We start from the raw sequence: 15,609 nt of genomic DNA, 5'->3' as shown, positions 1-15,609 counted from the left end.
GGAGTGGAAGAAGGGAGGGATCAGTAAGGAAAGCTACCTTATTGAGGTCAGAATATGTAGGGATAAAGTGAGACAGGCTAAAAGTCAAGTAGAGTTGGACCTTGCAAAGGGAATTAAAACCAATAGTAAAAGGTTCTATAGTCATATAAATAGGAAGAAAACAAAGAAAGAAGAAGTGGGACCGCTAAAAACTGAGGATGGAGTGGAGGTCAAGGATAATCTAGGCATGGCCCAATATCTAAACAAATACTTTGCCTCAGTCTTTAATAAGACTAAAGAGGATCTTAGGGATAATGGTAGCATGATAAATGGGAATGAGGATATGGAGGTAGACATCACCATATCTGAGGTAGAAGCGAAACTCAAACAGCTTAATGGGACTAAATCGGGGGGCCCAGATAATCTTCATCCAAGAATATTAAAAGAATTGGCACAAGAAATTGCAAGCCCATTAGCAAGAATTTTTAATGAATCTGTAAACTCAGGGGTTGTACCATATGATTGGAGAATTGCTAACATAGTTCCTATTTTTAAGAAAGGGAAAAAAAGTGATCCAAGTAATTATAGGCCTGTTAGTTTGACATCTGTAGTATGCAAGGTCTTGGAAAAAATTTTGAAGGAGAAGGTAGTTAAGGACATTGAAGTCAATGGTAAATGGGACAAAATACAACATGGTTTTACAAAAGGTAGATCGTGCCAAACCAACCTGATCTCCTTCTTTGAGAGAGTAACAGATTTTTTAGATAAAGGAAACGCAGTGGATCTAATTTACTTAGATTTTAGTAAGGCGTTTGATACTGTGCCACATGGGGAATTATTAGTTAAATTGGATAAGATGGGCATCAATAGGAAAATTGAAAGGTGGATAGGGAATTGGTTAAAGGGGAGACTACAACGGGTCCTACTGAAAGGTGAACTGTCAAGTTGGAGGGAGGTTACCAGTGGAGTTCCTCAAGGATCAGTTTTGGGACCAATCTTATTTAATCTTTTTATTACTGACCTGGGCACAAAAAGTGGGAGTGTGCTAATAAAGTCTGCAGATGATACAAAGCTGGGAGGTATTGCTAATTTAGAGAAGGACAGGGATACCCTACAGGAGGATCTGGATGACCTTGTAAACTGGAGTAATAGGAATAGGATGAAATTTAATAGTGAGAAGTGTAAGGTCATGCATTTAGGGATTAATAACAAGAATTTTAGTTATAAGCTAGGGACGCATCAACTAGAAGTAACGGAGGAGGAAAAGGACCTTGGAGTATTGGTTGATCATAGGATGACTATGAGCTACCAATGTGATATGGCTGTGAAAAAAGCTAATGTCGTCTTGGGATGCATCAGGAGAGGTATTTCCAGTAGGGATAAGGAGGTTTTAGTACCGTTATATAAGGCACTGGTGAGACCTCACCTGGAATACTGTGTGCAGTTCTGGTCTCCCATGTTTAAGAAGAATGAATTCAAACTGGAACAGGTACAGAGAAGGGCTACTAGGATGATCCGAGGAATGGAAAACTTGTCTTATGAAAGGAGACTCAGGGAGCTTGGCTTGTTTAGCCTAACTAAAAGAAGGTTGAGGGGAGATATGATTGCTCTCTATAAATATATCAGAGGGATAAATACCAGAGAGGGAGAGGAATTATTTAAACTCAGTACCAATGTGGACACAAGAACAAATGGATATAAACTGGCCACTAGGAAATTTAGATTAGAAATTAGACGAAGGTTTCTAACCATCAGAGGAGTGAAGTTTTGGAATAGCCTTCCGAGGGAAGTAGTGGGGGCAAAAGATCTATCTTGCTTTAAGATTAAACTCGATAAGCTTATGGAGGAGATGGTATGATGGGATAACATGGTTTTGGTAATTAAATATTCATGGTAAATAGGCCCAATGGCCTGTGATGGGTTTTTAGATGGGGTAAGATCCAAGTTACCCGGGAAAGAATTTTCTGTAGTATCTGGCTGATGAATCTTGCCCATATGCTCAGGGTTTAGCTGATCGCCATATTTGGGGTCGGGAAGGAATTTTCCTCCAGGGCAGATTGGAAGGCCCTGGAGGTTTTTCGCCTTCCTCTGTAGCATGGGGCCCGGGTCACTTGCTGAAGGATTCTCTGCTCCTTGAGGTCTTCAAACTACAATTTGAGGACTTCAATAGCACAGATATAGGTGTGAGGTCTTTTTTAGGAGTGGTGGGTGAAATTCTGTGGCCTGCATTGTGCAGGAGGTCAGACTAGATGATCATAATGGTCCCTTCTGGCCTAAATATCTATGAATCTATGAATCTAAAACAATGAAAGCATCATTTAAGTTGCTTATCTTCCCCTGAAAGTATTGGGCAGAGAAACTAAACAGAGGAGAGAAAAGACAACAGTTGTGACTACACAATTTAAATTGTTCACAAAGACAAGCCCTATATTTTTCATTACACTTTCACTATGCTTGCCAGACTGAGAAAACAGGCAAATGTTCTGTTTTAATTTTTTTTTTAGAAAGTAAACTTGCTCCCGCAATAGGTTTTTGCCAAGTTCTAATAACAACCCCTTCCATGACTAGCGGTAACATATAACTGAGATGATTCATTAGCATAAATTTTTTTTAGCCCCTCAAAGAGTTCCAGGTATCAGCTAAATTGCTGAAACATATTGTGTCTCTTTACCTCCACATACAGGATGTGAATTCAGACTAGTACCAAAGCCACAAAGTTCAGATCCAGATTTCAAAGCACTTTACCCCTCCCCAGTGTTCAGATCTGGGGATTTGGTTTGCCCCATTATAAAGACGACGTCCAGTCAGCAACTTAGGTTTTGGACTGGGATTCTAAACCCTTCCAAAATTGATGGGGTTTCAGATACACAGATTAAAAACATAATACAATGTAAATATTAAAGGGGAGTCTGAACCAAAACCCTGAAATTTACTAGCATGGCTCTATCAGAAATAGATCGACTAGTCATGCATCAAGTAGTACAGAATGAAAGTATTTTACAATTTCCCTGCTGCGGATACTCAGTTCCACAGAGCTAGGGCAAAAAGGTACATGCAAAAAGTATATATTCTTACAGTTCTTATAGATTCAAAACTATTTGTTAATCCTATATTTACCCAAGCTGAATTTAAATGTGTGAAAAGGGCTGTGGTGATGGAGTTTATCAAAACGCAGATGTGGAAACAAACACCTGTTAATACTTAAACAGTAACAACAGATAGAAGTAAATTTGCTTTCTGGGTGGCGTACAGAAAAGTAAAGGGTCCTGTGATCTCACAGAGAGTATATTTTCTTTTTAAAGAACACACTGAGAAATTACAAAATCTCTTCAAATGACCTAGCAAATACCATAGTCATGTTAGAGGGGACACGGGGGATCAAAAAGGCTTGGAAAGGTATGTAAGGGGTCATTTTACTTTGATATATGAACTCTGAGTATATCACAAAAACCATAAAAGGTTATATTTCCAGGGGTTAAAAAGCAAAGTTACTCACTGTGGAGGAATTCCCTTCTGGAGCCTACCTCCCTTCACAGATACCCATTCTGCTATCGTGCCTGAGTGAAAACTGACTCACCACACACCTCAAATGAACAAAGTACTGGGTACTGCTATCTGATTGTGATAACGTGAACAAAAAGAAAAAAGAATAGATTCCTTAGCTCAAGAGGGGAGGAAAAAGAAGCATGTGGGGAGGAATGGAGGATCAGTAAACAATTTTACATTTTCCTTCCTCTTGTTTGCTCTTTATATCTGTGTAGATTATTGGCTCTGTCAGAAGAAAAAAGCACAGACTGTCATGTCAAGTAGCAATGGTGAATGCAGACGTTCTCTTCTAACCATTCTAGATCAGTTAAGTCTTTCTGAATACCTTGAGTATGAAATTCTACAGCAGGAAGCTTTTACATACTTTAGCCCCAGAAAGACTTCACATACAATCCAATTTATAAAAGTCAGCACAAGATGCTGCCATGCCTGGTTGAATATAGTGCAATAGAAAAAAAAAAATTAGTCATTTCTAAAATGTCTTCCTTCCCTACTTAACTGTTCATACTGAGGTTGCAAAATGCATACCAAGCCTTATTGGTTAGTAGACGCAAAGTTCTTCTGACCCGAGGAATTATTTTGAATAAACATGAAACACCTCCCAAAAATCAACTTGGGCTTCATTCTGTAACACGCTCTCTGAGCGCAATTTACTCTGCTTACTAGGACCACTGTCATAATCTAGGCCAGGGATCGGCAACCTTTGGCATGTGTCCCACCAGGGTAAGTCCCCTGGGGGGCTGGGCCAGTTTGTCTACCTGCTGCGTCCGCAGGTTCAGCCAATAACAGCTCCCACTGGCTGGCTGTGGTTCGCTGCTCCAGGCCAATGGGGGCTGCGGGAAGCGGCAAGGGCTGAGGGATGTGCTGGCCGCCACTTCCCGCAGCCACCATTGGCCTGGAGCAGCGAACCGCAGCCAGTGGGAACTGCGATCGGCCGAACCTGCGGACGCGGCAGGTAAACAAACTGGCCAGGCCTGCCAGGGGGCTTATCCTGGTGGGCCATGTGCCAAAGGTTGCCGATCCCTGATCTAGGCTAAAGGTAATTATGGCAAGTAGGAAGACTGCTTACTGAAGGACAATGATAAATATGAAATGTTCTAGAGGCATTTATTTGATATATGCTTGCTATGAGAAATCATAATACCACACGCTTTTTTCATCTGTTAATCTTAAAATGTGTAGGATATTTTATGATTTAGGGTTATAGGAATATACTTAATTTTGTCTTACATCAGCTTCAGGAATATGTGTTTGTGATTTGTGTGGGTGGGTGGCATATATGCATTTTTTACATATATTTTTACATACATGATCAAAATTTAATTAACCCCACTTAATATTTTTCAGCTAGATATCTGTGTTTTCCCCCCCTCACATGGTGCAAAGTGTTCAAACAATGGCAACGTTAGTGCTAAAAACAGCTACTGTTATGCTCCGAGACAGGATTAATGGTTTCTCAGTTGGCTTCATTTTTCTAACAACTCTACGAAACCACCGAATTGTAGCCAATTCATTAACACACTACAGTACTATAAAAGACAGACGGTGTTGCCAAGTGTACACTAATAAGGAACAGTAATTTATGGAGCAAGCAAATCAGATTGAAAACCCTTGAAGAAATAATGTTTGTTTAGGGAAATTTGCTGGGAGTTAGCTCTGTAGAAATGCAAATATTGGAAAAACTGACACCTTCTACAGTAAATCTGGGTAGAAAAGACAAAGGGGAGCCTAGAATCTGGCTTCCTTAGCCCCGGGAAACAAATTTTTGCAATAGGGATGATCTGACTCAACAGCAGGAAAGGCAATATGCATGCTTGCTACAGCAGGGCATTTCAAGACAAGGCACCTTAATTTTTTAGCCTGTAAAGCAGTAATAAGATTACATCAATCTGAGTAGGGAAGCAGTGCAGCAGCAGGCTTAGAGCAGAGAGCTGGGCATTGGGGCTCTTGTGGTCTAGTCTGGGCTCTGCCTCTAACTCAGTGTGTCACCTTGAGCACATAACTTAATTTCTCTCAGTTATTTCAGGTGTGTGAAAGCGCTTTGGGATCTTCAAATAAAAAGTGCTACAGTGTCCGACACAAAGTGGGAGAAAGATGAAATGCCAGGACAAAAGGCTAAGGGAAAAATATCTTAAATGATGAATTCAGAGGAAAAAACTTGAGGAAGTGAAACAAGTATTTGCCACATTCCTTGGCATTATTATATATGTATGCTTATTTACACTACATTTCATAAATGAAACTGAATTCAGAAGTTTTACAACTCAAAATCAATATATTCACTTCTCAATGCGAGAAATATGAAGCAATCTAATTAGATGCTCAAGGAAGTCTTTGCATCCATGAAGACATTTCCTTACCAAAGCCATTTTCAGGAGCTTTTCTGGAGATGCTGACACGAGTTGGATACAGACTGTGCTAAGGATGAGTGAACTCCTTACAGAAGTCTACCTGTCAATACACCCATAATGAAGGCTTCCTCTATGCTCCCATTTGCTTATATGTGCAGATCACAACTTTTTTTTTTTTTTTTTTTGGTCTTGTCTTCCACTGTAATAAGTCAATAGGAGCTTTACCACTAACTTCTGCATGCTCACGGCCACAAAAAAGTTGGGTTTTTTTTTGTGGGAGAAAAGAGAAAAGCTAAAGGCATATGCCATGATCCGCCCTATTCCTCAGAGAGACCCTATTGTGTGGTCCCAGTATGGAGAATCAGTGGGAGTGGAAGGAGACAGGGATTCTACCATAATTTATACTACTGCCTCCTGCACATGTCTGAAAACTCTTCTCCCTTGGTGGGATTTCTAGAAGTGTCTGAGGAAGTCAGTGGCCGCATGGCTGTGGCAGATGCCAGGCTGGATTAGAGCTGGCCTGGAGCTGTGGGGCAAGGTGGAAATTATGATTCTTGTGCAGACACTTACCATCAAACACGTTCAATCCGGTGTATGAACAAATTCATGTTCAACAAAGGCTAGGGTACAGTGACCAAATTCTGACTTCTGATCTGACCTACTCCAGAGGTTAAAGGTTAGTGCACTATACCAGTAAACTAGCTGGTCCCCTAAACCTCCCTTTTAATCAGTAACTACGAGTTGAGACTGAAACTTCTGATCTTGAACTATTTAAAATTCAAACAAAGCCTTGTAAGTAAGTCAGTAATTGCTGTTACTTTCCCTCAAACTCTGCTTCCCATTTCAGTTTCACAGACCATAAACTCCATAGAAAATAATAACTTTTGACTTCCGACCCTTCGTTCATTAAACCTCTGTAATCACCAATGTAGATTGTTGTATTTAACAATGCAACTGAATATTCCAGGATACTAGAGCTGAAAGCTTGGGCTGCTAAGATCTGATCTGTAAAAAACATGTTTTGTAAAGTTATTTTTCTCTTAGTTTTTCAAATTAGCCCTCAAAAGTATCTTCAAATATATTTATATTCTCTGAGACTGAATCTGTTTAAAAAAAAAAAGGTATAAAACTCAGCTTGCAAGTTCAATAATGGCCAAAATAGACAGAAGAAAGGCAAGATGAACTTATTTTCTTTAGAAGCCTTTTTGTGATTCTAAGCCTGATCCAAAGTTCTTTGAGAGCCTTTCGATTGACTTTAATAGGCTTTGGATCAGACCCATACTGCAGATGAGAAATAGAAATATAATAAAAAGTAATCTTACCTTGTATCCACCAATGCGATGCTCTTGTTTAAATTCTTTTCCATTCTTTAACCATCGCATGGTTGGTGTTGGGTTTCCCATAGCCGGGCAACGAAATTTGACTGTGTTAGCTGCTGGGACTGCATGTAATCTTTTCTCCATTTTGTCAGTGTGTGTCCAGTAGGGCGCTCCTGTTTCCAAAAAATAAATATTCAAAAATAAGTATCTACTGTTCTGAGCTCCCTTCCCACTTCTAGAAAGTTTCACTCTTGGTTTTGCATGAATTGTCTGTGGGAGACAGACAATGTAGTTTAGAGTTAGCACAAAACTAGGGTCACATGCTTCTGCGTTCTAATCACAGTTCTGCTGCTGACTCACTATGGTTAAGAGAACTATACCCTTAATTTATTTCACCGAGTCTCAGAAGTTACAAGAATCTAAAAAGTGGGAGATATTACATGCCAAGGGGCAAATTTGGACTCAGTTCATTTTTGCATAGGCATTTTGACAGGGCACAGCTCAGTGAACAGTACTTCCCATGTTGGAAATATGAATTATCTGAGAAGATGTGGGTGGCCAAATGAGTCAAGTAAACCAACAGCAAGAGGCAGACCCTGCCCAAGAACACTCCGTCATATACGATTTGCAGAGTGGTGGTCTCAACATGGATTTGGAGGAGAGCCAAACTCAAGTCAGCAAAATTGTATTTCGTGCTTTCTCATCAGGACATGGGGTTTTTTTTTTGGAAGGGGCGGAGAATTTGGCAGCATCTGTGTTAAAGGTTATCTGATTAAAAAAAAATTGATGATACAAGGGCAAAGTTGCAACCTTTGGATTTCTTCGCTGTTATGTGTTCGTCAAGATCCTTCAAACCAAAACTTCAGTGGATAGAAAAGCCCAAGGTGGTTGTTCAAAAATGATCACATATCTGTGAGTCTACACTTACATGGATGATTATCATTACTGCACTCAAATGGATGTTTAGACCTCCAGATACCCATTTCCATCTGTAGTTATGGTCAGTGCTCATACACGTAGATTAACGTGATGTGTGTGCGTGCGCGCACGTGTGCTTCTGGTGTCTAAAAACTGGGCCCTTAATATGTCATGTATGAAAATCATAAACTGTGATAAAAAGAATTGAAACCAGTCTGTTTTTACCCAGTGAATGCCGAGTTTGGAAAAAAAAAATTACATATATTCACACACACACGTACACGTTAGAATGACCAGACAGCAAATTTGAAAAATCGGGACGGGGGGGTGGGGGGTAATAGAAGCTTATATAAGAAAAAGACCCAAAAATCGGGACTGTCCCTATAAAATCGGGACATCTGGTCACCCTAACACACGTGTAGATAAATAGAGATAGATAATAGCTGATGCCCATGACTCATGGGGGTCTATTAGCACTAACTATATGAGCCATACACAGTACCAGTTTCCCCGCACACTTTGTCAGTTCAACTCAATTTTGGACTGCCCTAACATACCTACTATACGAGATCTAGTCCTCTCAAGCAGAGTGTACACTACTTGGGCTAAACTGCATGGTGATTTCATAACAGTTTTAATTAAGCCACCTTACCTGCTTTAAAAAATCAAGATCTCTTTAAGAGTAAGAAATATTACTTTATTTTACAATGGCTTCTTCCTGAAATCAATCAGATTAGCATGGAATTTTTAGGACTAAAGGGGTCTAGAAAAATAACTGCACTTCTCCCAGCCCTGTTTCATTTCCTTCATTAGCAGTCTAGCACTCCACTATAAATAAACTCTTCCGTTCTTCAAATATTTATAGCACTTCTTACAATTGGTAAAAACTCAGAAATCCTGTGACCTCTCCCCCCTCAAAATAAAAATACAGCTGGACAGAAATACAGGAATAAGTTCTTTAACAACCTCTCCTCCATAAAGAAAAACATTCCAAAAGCAAGTCTTAAATGATGCTGGATACGATAAGTGGGGGTTTTTAGCCTGAAGAAGCAATTAGTGTTAAAATTAATGAACTAGAAAAGCAAAGTAAATTTGCACATGAAGTTGAAACATAAAATTAGGTAACTTGTAAGTATTTGGAATTAAACTGCAGGACCAAGAAATTGCTAAATGATCCGAAGTGAACAAAGATGCAGAGGAAAACACCATTAAAATTATCAGCTAAAAACAGTATTTCCCTTACACACCAAAGGTTCCTTCAATAAATTAAAGTAGTAAGACCAAAGGAATTTACTTCATTTAGCAAAAAGTGAATTACATTAAAACTACATCAAGCAAAGGGAGAATTACATTAAAGTACTAATGCATAAGAATATTTTCTCTGCACCATTAAACGTATTCAATAAGGTAGTGCAATGTGATCAAACAGATATGCTCACTGGGCCAAATCCATGATTCCTGAAGTCAGATTAAACTTGATTTTTACAAGCAATCTACTTACCCACTTGGCCATTTATTTATTCAGGGCTCCTCACTGAGATATCGGAGTACCTACAAAGAGCTGAGTGTACGCAATCCTTCCTACCATGTGTGTAGCACCCACCCAGCAAATACTATAAGTAGACTTGGAAGGATTCAATTCTTATTGGTAAATGGCAGGAAGCATTGATTTCACACACACAAACCTATGAAAAAGGTATTTCCATAGAAAATAATCAACTTTTAAAAATAAGCAAGGTAAGAAAAATGCTGCCGGAGAGTTTATTAGAGTTTGTTTTAAGGATATTTACTTTGTATTTTTTGACATGTGATGTTCAAAATTTGTGTTTTAACAATTGTAAAGCTTTGAGTGATTGAACTACAGTGTCTATTGTCATTAAATAATTATTGTGTGACACTCCACCCTACCCCATAATTTCTGCAACTGTGAACATTTTAAAATCTATAAAAAGGAAAAAGCTTCAAAATAAACATTACTATGGTCCATCAAAATTATCAAAAAGAAAAATCAAATTCTGCCAAGCCTAACGATAACACATGGGCTGTAGTCATGTCCACTGCATGCACTGACTCAAGCATACACTGTGAGAGTGTGTGTGTTTTTGTGTGTGCACGAAGTTTGCAGCTACCCAATGGAACCCCATAATTGCAGACCCCCACCCCATTCCACATTGTCTTGAAGGAAACTGCTCCACAATTTACAGGACTGGACTGAGTCCTCCTGGGAGGCTTGTCTGCAGAATATTCCTCCCAGCACAGTGGAACCAAGACAATCAGGATCCAGACCTTAGTTGGAAGAAGGATCCCCAAAACAATGCCGGTTTGTGCAATTAGATTTCTAGTTAACTAGTATATTTCTACTGGGCTAAAACATATAATTTTGTGTTAATAATCAGTCCTTCAAAGGGCCTTATGGTATTTCCTTAGACAATCATTGAGAGATATTTTAGCAACATACCATTTGTTTTTTAAACAGAAAGAAAAAGAAAAACAGCAGCACAGACCTGTAATACCCATCTTCATATTATTTTGGTTTATTAAGGAGAAGAAAGTATCAAAGAAAAACAAGGAAGGTTTTCTTCCTTTCTAGATGAACTTCTGACCAATAGTGCTTTTTATTGGCTTACGGAAAAATAACTTTTACCAGATCTACTAAAACCAAGAATCAATACATGTTAATACTTCTGCAGGATCTTTTTATGAGCGATACTGATCACATACTATCTTTGCTAACTAACTAGACACTTAAATGTATACAGATAGTACATCAGTTTAACGTTCACAGTACAGTAACAGCATAAGTACTAGATAAACTGGTGAGAATTACTGATTACTTTTAGAATTCACGTTAGCTAAGAAAATATTCTGCTGACCTGCTCTGCCCTTGACTACAGACAAATTAAAACTAATCAGGAAAATCCCGAACATGCAAACTTGAAATTAGACAATGCAGAGGACCATTTTGCTTCAGGATTTACAAAGTCCTACAAAAAGTATTCAATAAACACAAATGTAAAAGATGTCAACTGCACTGAAGCTTGACTGAGAACCACCTCCAGCAGGCAACACCCTGCTTTAAGTGACCACATCAAAGTATCCCGAAGGTTTCCAGTACAACTGAATTTGACCTTTACTTAAAGACCACTTCTACTAGACATCCAGTTTTGGCTGCTCCCTTGAGAGGGTTTCCGTTCTCTGCAGTTTGATTCGTTTGCACCTTTTTATCACTTATCACCCTATAGACAGACATAGCTTATAACTATATAGCTTATGCTTCTGGATAGTCTTCGAGTTTCAAAAGGAAGACTTAGGGTTCAAATACAGGTTGTTTTAAAACAAACACTCCTAATGCCAATATACATTTATTTAACTGAAAGGAAATGGTTTAAAAGGAGATGGAGAGAGCGAGGAACTGGATGGTCACAGGACTAAGTTTGGATATGCTGCCTTTCATATATTAGAATTCAGTCCAAGTTAGAAGTGACCTGCCTGATGGTCATTCAGTGGCCCATGTGAAATTACAGTTGGTGGCCTCAGTCCAGTTATTTGTGAACAAGCGTCCATATCACACAAATCATCACAACGGATACTCATGTCAGAATTCTCAGCAATGAGCACAAACAGCTAAAACAATCCTTCAAGTTGCTGACCACCCATCAACTCCCACTGATGTCAGTGGTATATTAATTATGGTGTGACCAATCAGCAAATGGTGGCAATGCACTCCCGTTGAGGCCAAGAGAACCTGAGGATGCTCAGCACCATGTAGGAGGCATTCTGTGACTTGCAAGATTGAGCCCTGAATCAGCATTCATGACCAATAGCCTTGTAGCCCCTAGAGGTGGCCCTCAAAACCAGGATGGAGGCAGATTGTCAGGTCCGTGATGGGGAAGCTTGAACTGCCACCAAAGCTATTCCGTGGAGAGAGGATTTTATTTTCTAGTACATTCAGCCCAGCACCACTAATCCCTTAAACAAAAGCTGGAAGCAATAGAAACCCATTCAGGATACTGTTTTCTGACCGTTCAAATATCTGGCAACATGTAAGGAAACCAAATACAGAATGATATATGCTGTGTATGCCCATCACTTAAAAAATGCACATAGGCCAAAATGATCAAACTTAGTTGCTTAGATTTAGGCTCCTAAATTCATATTTAGTCACCTAAATAAAAGCAGCCTGGTTTCAAAGCTGCTGAGCACTTACGGCACCCATGAAGTTCCCGGGGAGTTGTGTGTTCTTGGCACTTTTGAAAGAAGACTGCATTTACCTACAGACTGAGGTGCCTTCATCTGAAAACTTTGGCCACAAAAAATATATTTGTAACCAAAGAAATGTCTAAATAGTATTTTAAAAGACATTTTTAAAAAGTAGTGAATAAAACCACACAAAATGTTTGCTTTATTTCTAAGCATCCAGGATTGAGCATGCCAAGGTTTGGTTTCCTGAGAAAGCTCTGCAGCCATTTCCTTCCCCACCCTTGCAAGAACCAGGAAGACAATCTAGGAAAAAAGTGTCTTTCTCGGGCTTCCATTTGCAGGCAGGCAGAGCAGTTTGTGAAAGCCTTATTAAAGAGAACTCTTACAGTTGTCTTTCTTATCAGAGATTCTGTTTTTTTGTGTTTACACCAAAAAATTTAACAAACTTTTATTTTGCTACATAAAATGAGTTTTGAATATGCAAAGTCTAAGGTTACATCATCAGTGTCATTTTGAGCAGCAAGAATGCAAATGAACCTTGCTAATCTGGACACACTCAGATCATCCATCTTTCACCCTCTTCTCAGCAAAGAGTTAGCAGTGGCCTACAATGAAGACTCGTATTACAAGAATGTCATTTACTGTGGCAAAATACACTACAGGACATATAAATAAATAGTAGTAAATTCAACTTGTTAAATAAGCAAACAAAGCTCTTTTGTGAGGCAGCAATCTGGACTTTTCCTCTTTGCTCACTTTAGTCACTCACAAAATTCATTCCATCACAGCGTCTCATGCACAGTTATTAGTGTGGTTCAGAAGCTCCACCATATTGACTAACTTCTTAAAAAATGCCACAAAATCATTTCAGCAAGTGTAAAACAAACTTGAAAATGGGAATTTAAATATGGATGTTCCCTAAAACATGCAACACGGAATTATGCCCTCATGTGCATTTGCTATATTCACCAGCTTTGACTATGAAACTCTGTTTTTAAAGAAAATGTCTCTTTTCCAAACTTGTCAATTATCCTTGCCACCACATTCCTTTATCAATGCAGCCTAGAGCTGCTTAATCTAAGCCACTTTAAGATGCACCTGTGAATCAGACTGTGTTAATCACACTAACAGATGGCAGGGGCCAGACAGTCAACTAAGCACTGCTATGGGTACCCGCATGGCCCCACAGTATGCCAACATTTTTATGGCTGATTTAGAACAACGCTTCCTCAGCTCTCGTCCCCTAAAGCCCCTACTCTACTTGCGCTATATTGATGACATCTTCATCATCTGGACCCATGGAAAAGAAGCCCTTGAGGAATTCCACCATGATTTCAACAATTTCCATCCCACCACCAACCTCAGCCTGGTCCAGTCCACACAAGAGATCCACTTCCTGGACACTACAGTGCTAATAAACAATGGCCACATAAACACCACCCTATACCGTAAACCTACTGACCGCTATTCCTACCTGCATGCCTCCAGCTTTCACCCTGACCACACCACACGATCCATCGTCTACAGCCAAGCTCTGCGATACAACCGCATTTGCTCCAACCCCTCAGACAGAGACAAACACCTACAAGATCTCTGTCAAGCTTTCTTACAACTACAATACCCACCTGCAGAAGTAAAGAAACAGATTGATAGAGCCAGAAGAGTTCCCAGAAGTTACCTACTACAGGACAGACCTAACAAAGAAAATAACAGAACGCCACTAGCCGTCACCTTCAGCCCCCAACTAAAACCCCTCCAACGCATTATTAAGGATCTACAACCTATCCTAAAGGATGACCCAACACTCTCACAAGTCTTGGGAGACAGGCCAGTCCTTGCCTACAGACAGCCCCGCAACCTGAAGCAAATACTCACCAACAACCACATACCACACAACAGAACCACTAACCCAGGAACTTATCCTTGCAACAAAGCCCGTTGCCAATTGTGCCCACATATCTATTCAGGGGACACCATCACAGGGCCTAATAACATCAGCCACACTATCAGAGGCTCGTTCACCTGCACATCCACCAATGTGATCTATGCCATCATGTGTCAGCAATGCCCCTCTGCCATGTACATTGGTCAAACTGGACAGTCTCTACGTAAAAGAATAAATGGACACAAATCAGATGTCAAGAATTATAACATTCATAAACCAGTCGGAGAACACTTCAATCTCTCTGGTCACGCAATCACAGACATGAAGGTCGCTATCTTAAAACAAAAAAACTTCAAATCCAGACTCCAGCGAGAAACTGCTGAATTGGAATTCATTTGCAAATTGGATACTATTAATTTAGGCTTAAATAGAGACTGGGAGTGGCTAAGTCATTATGCAAGGTAGCCTGTTTCCTCTTGCTTTTTCCTACCCCCCCCCCCCCCCCAGATGTTCTGGTTTAACTTGGATTTAAACCTGGAGAATGGTCAGTTTAGATGAGCTATTACCAGCAGGAGAGTGAGTTTGTGTGTGTATGGGGGTGGGGGGGATGTGAGAAAACCTTGATCTATGCAGGAAATAGCCCGACTTGATTATGTAAAGAGTTGTCACTTTGGATGGGCTAGCACCAGCAGGAGAGTGAATTTGTGTGGGGGGGTGGAGGGTGAGAAAACCTGGATTTGTGCTGGAAATGGCCCACCTGTTGATCACTTTAGATAAGCTATTACCAGCAGGACAGTGGGGTGGGAGGAGGTATTGTTTCATGATTTCTGTGTGTATATAAAGTCTGCTGCAGTTTCCACGGTAAACATCTGATGAAGTGAGCTGTAGCTCACGAAAGCTCATGCTCAAATAAATTGGTTAGTCTCTAAGGTGCCACAAGTACTCCTTTTCTTTTTAAGAACTTATGTAATTTAAATAGCATCTAACATTTCACATTGTCAGAACAGAGGCAGAGGCAGTTATATACAGCAGTATCTCTAGTACAGTTGAACAACACCGGTACTTAAATCATTTGAACGTATGTTTCAGCTACGTATTATATGCCAAACAAGAGCTAATTACAAAGCAGCCTGAAGAATGAATGTACTACTTGACTGCTACATACTGTAACACTGTGACCTCTCTAATGCATGATGTCTAAGTAAGCTAATATGAAATGTAGCAGTCTATGTTCCTTAAGTCAGTGATAATACAAAAGTGTGCACAATGGCACACCACCAGTAATCCACAGGGGTTTAATAATAATTCCATTGAGCCACCTAAGAAATCAATATGAATACACTTTTCTTCCTAGTGATTGATCCATTCAGGCCATATTAATAACTCTATAAATAACCAAAAGGGAAGGAAT

At 39.7% G+C, this 15,609-nt stretch overlaps 1 protein-coding gene across 5 annotated transcripts in view; it reads right to left on the bottom strand.

Moving 5' to 3' along the window:
- FGFR2 (fibroblast growth factor receptor 2) overlaps window positions 1-15,609 on the bottom strand; it is a 179,699-nt gene that overhangs the window by 60,845 nt on the left and 103,245 nt on the right. For all 5 annotated transcript variants that reach the window (XM_073354182.2, XM_073354184.2, XM_073354181.2 and 2 more), the window contains one exon: window positions 7,199-7,368. In XM_073354182.2, coding sequence (XP_073210283.1) covers window positions 7,199-7,368 — 170 coding nt within the window. The remainder of the gene's footprint in view (window positions 1-7,198; window positions 7,369-15,609) is intronic.

This window comes from Lepidochelys kempii, chromosome 7 (assembly GCF_965140285.1).
Source record: "Lepidochelys kempii isolate rLepKem1 chromosome 7, rLepKem1.hap1, whole genome shotgun sequence".
Classification (NCBI taxonomy): Eukaryota; Metazoa; Chordata; order Testudines; family Cheloniidae; genus Lepidochelys; species Lepidochelys kempii.
Note: the sequence above shows the minus strand (reverse complement) of the source record. Positions and strands in the feature narration are given on the sequence as shown.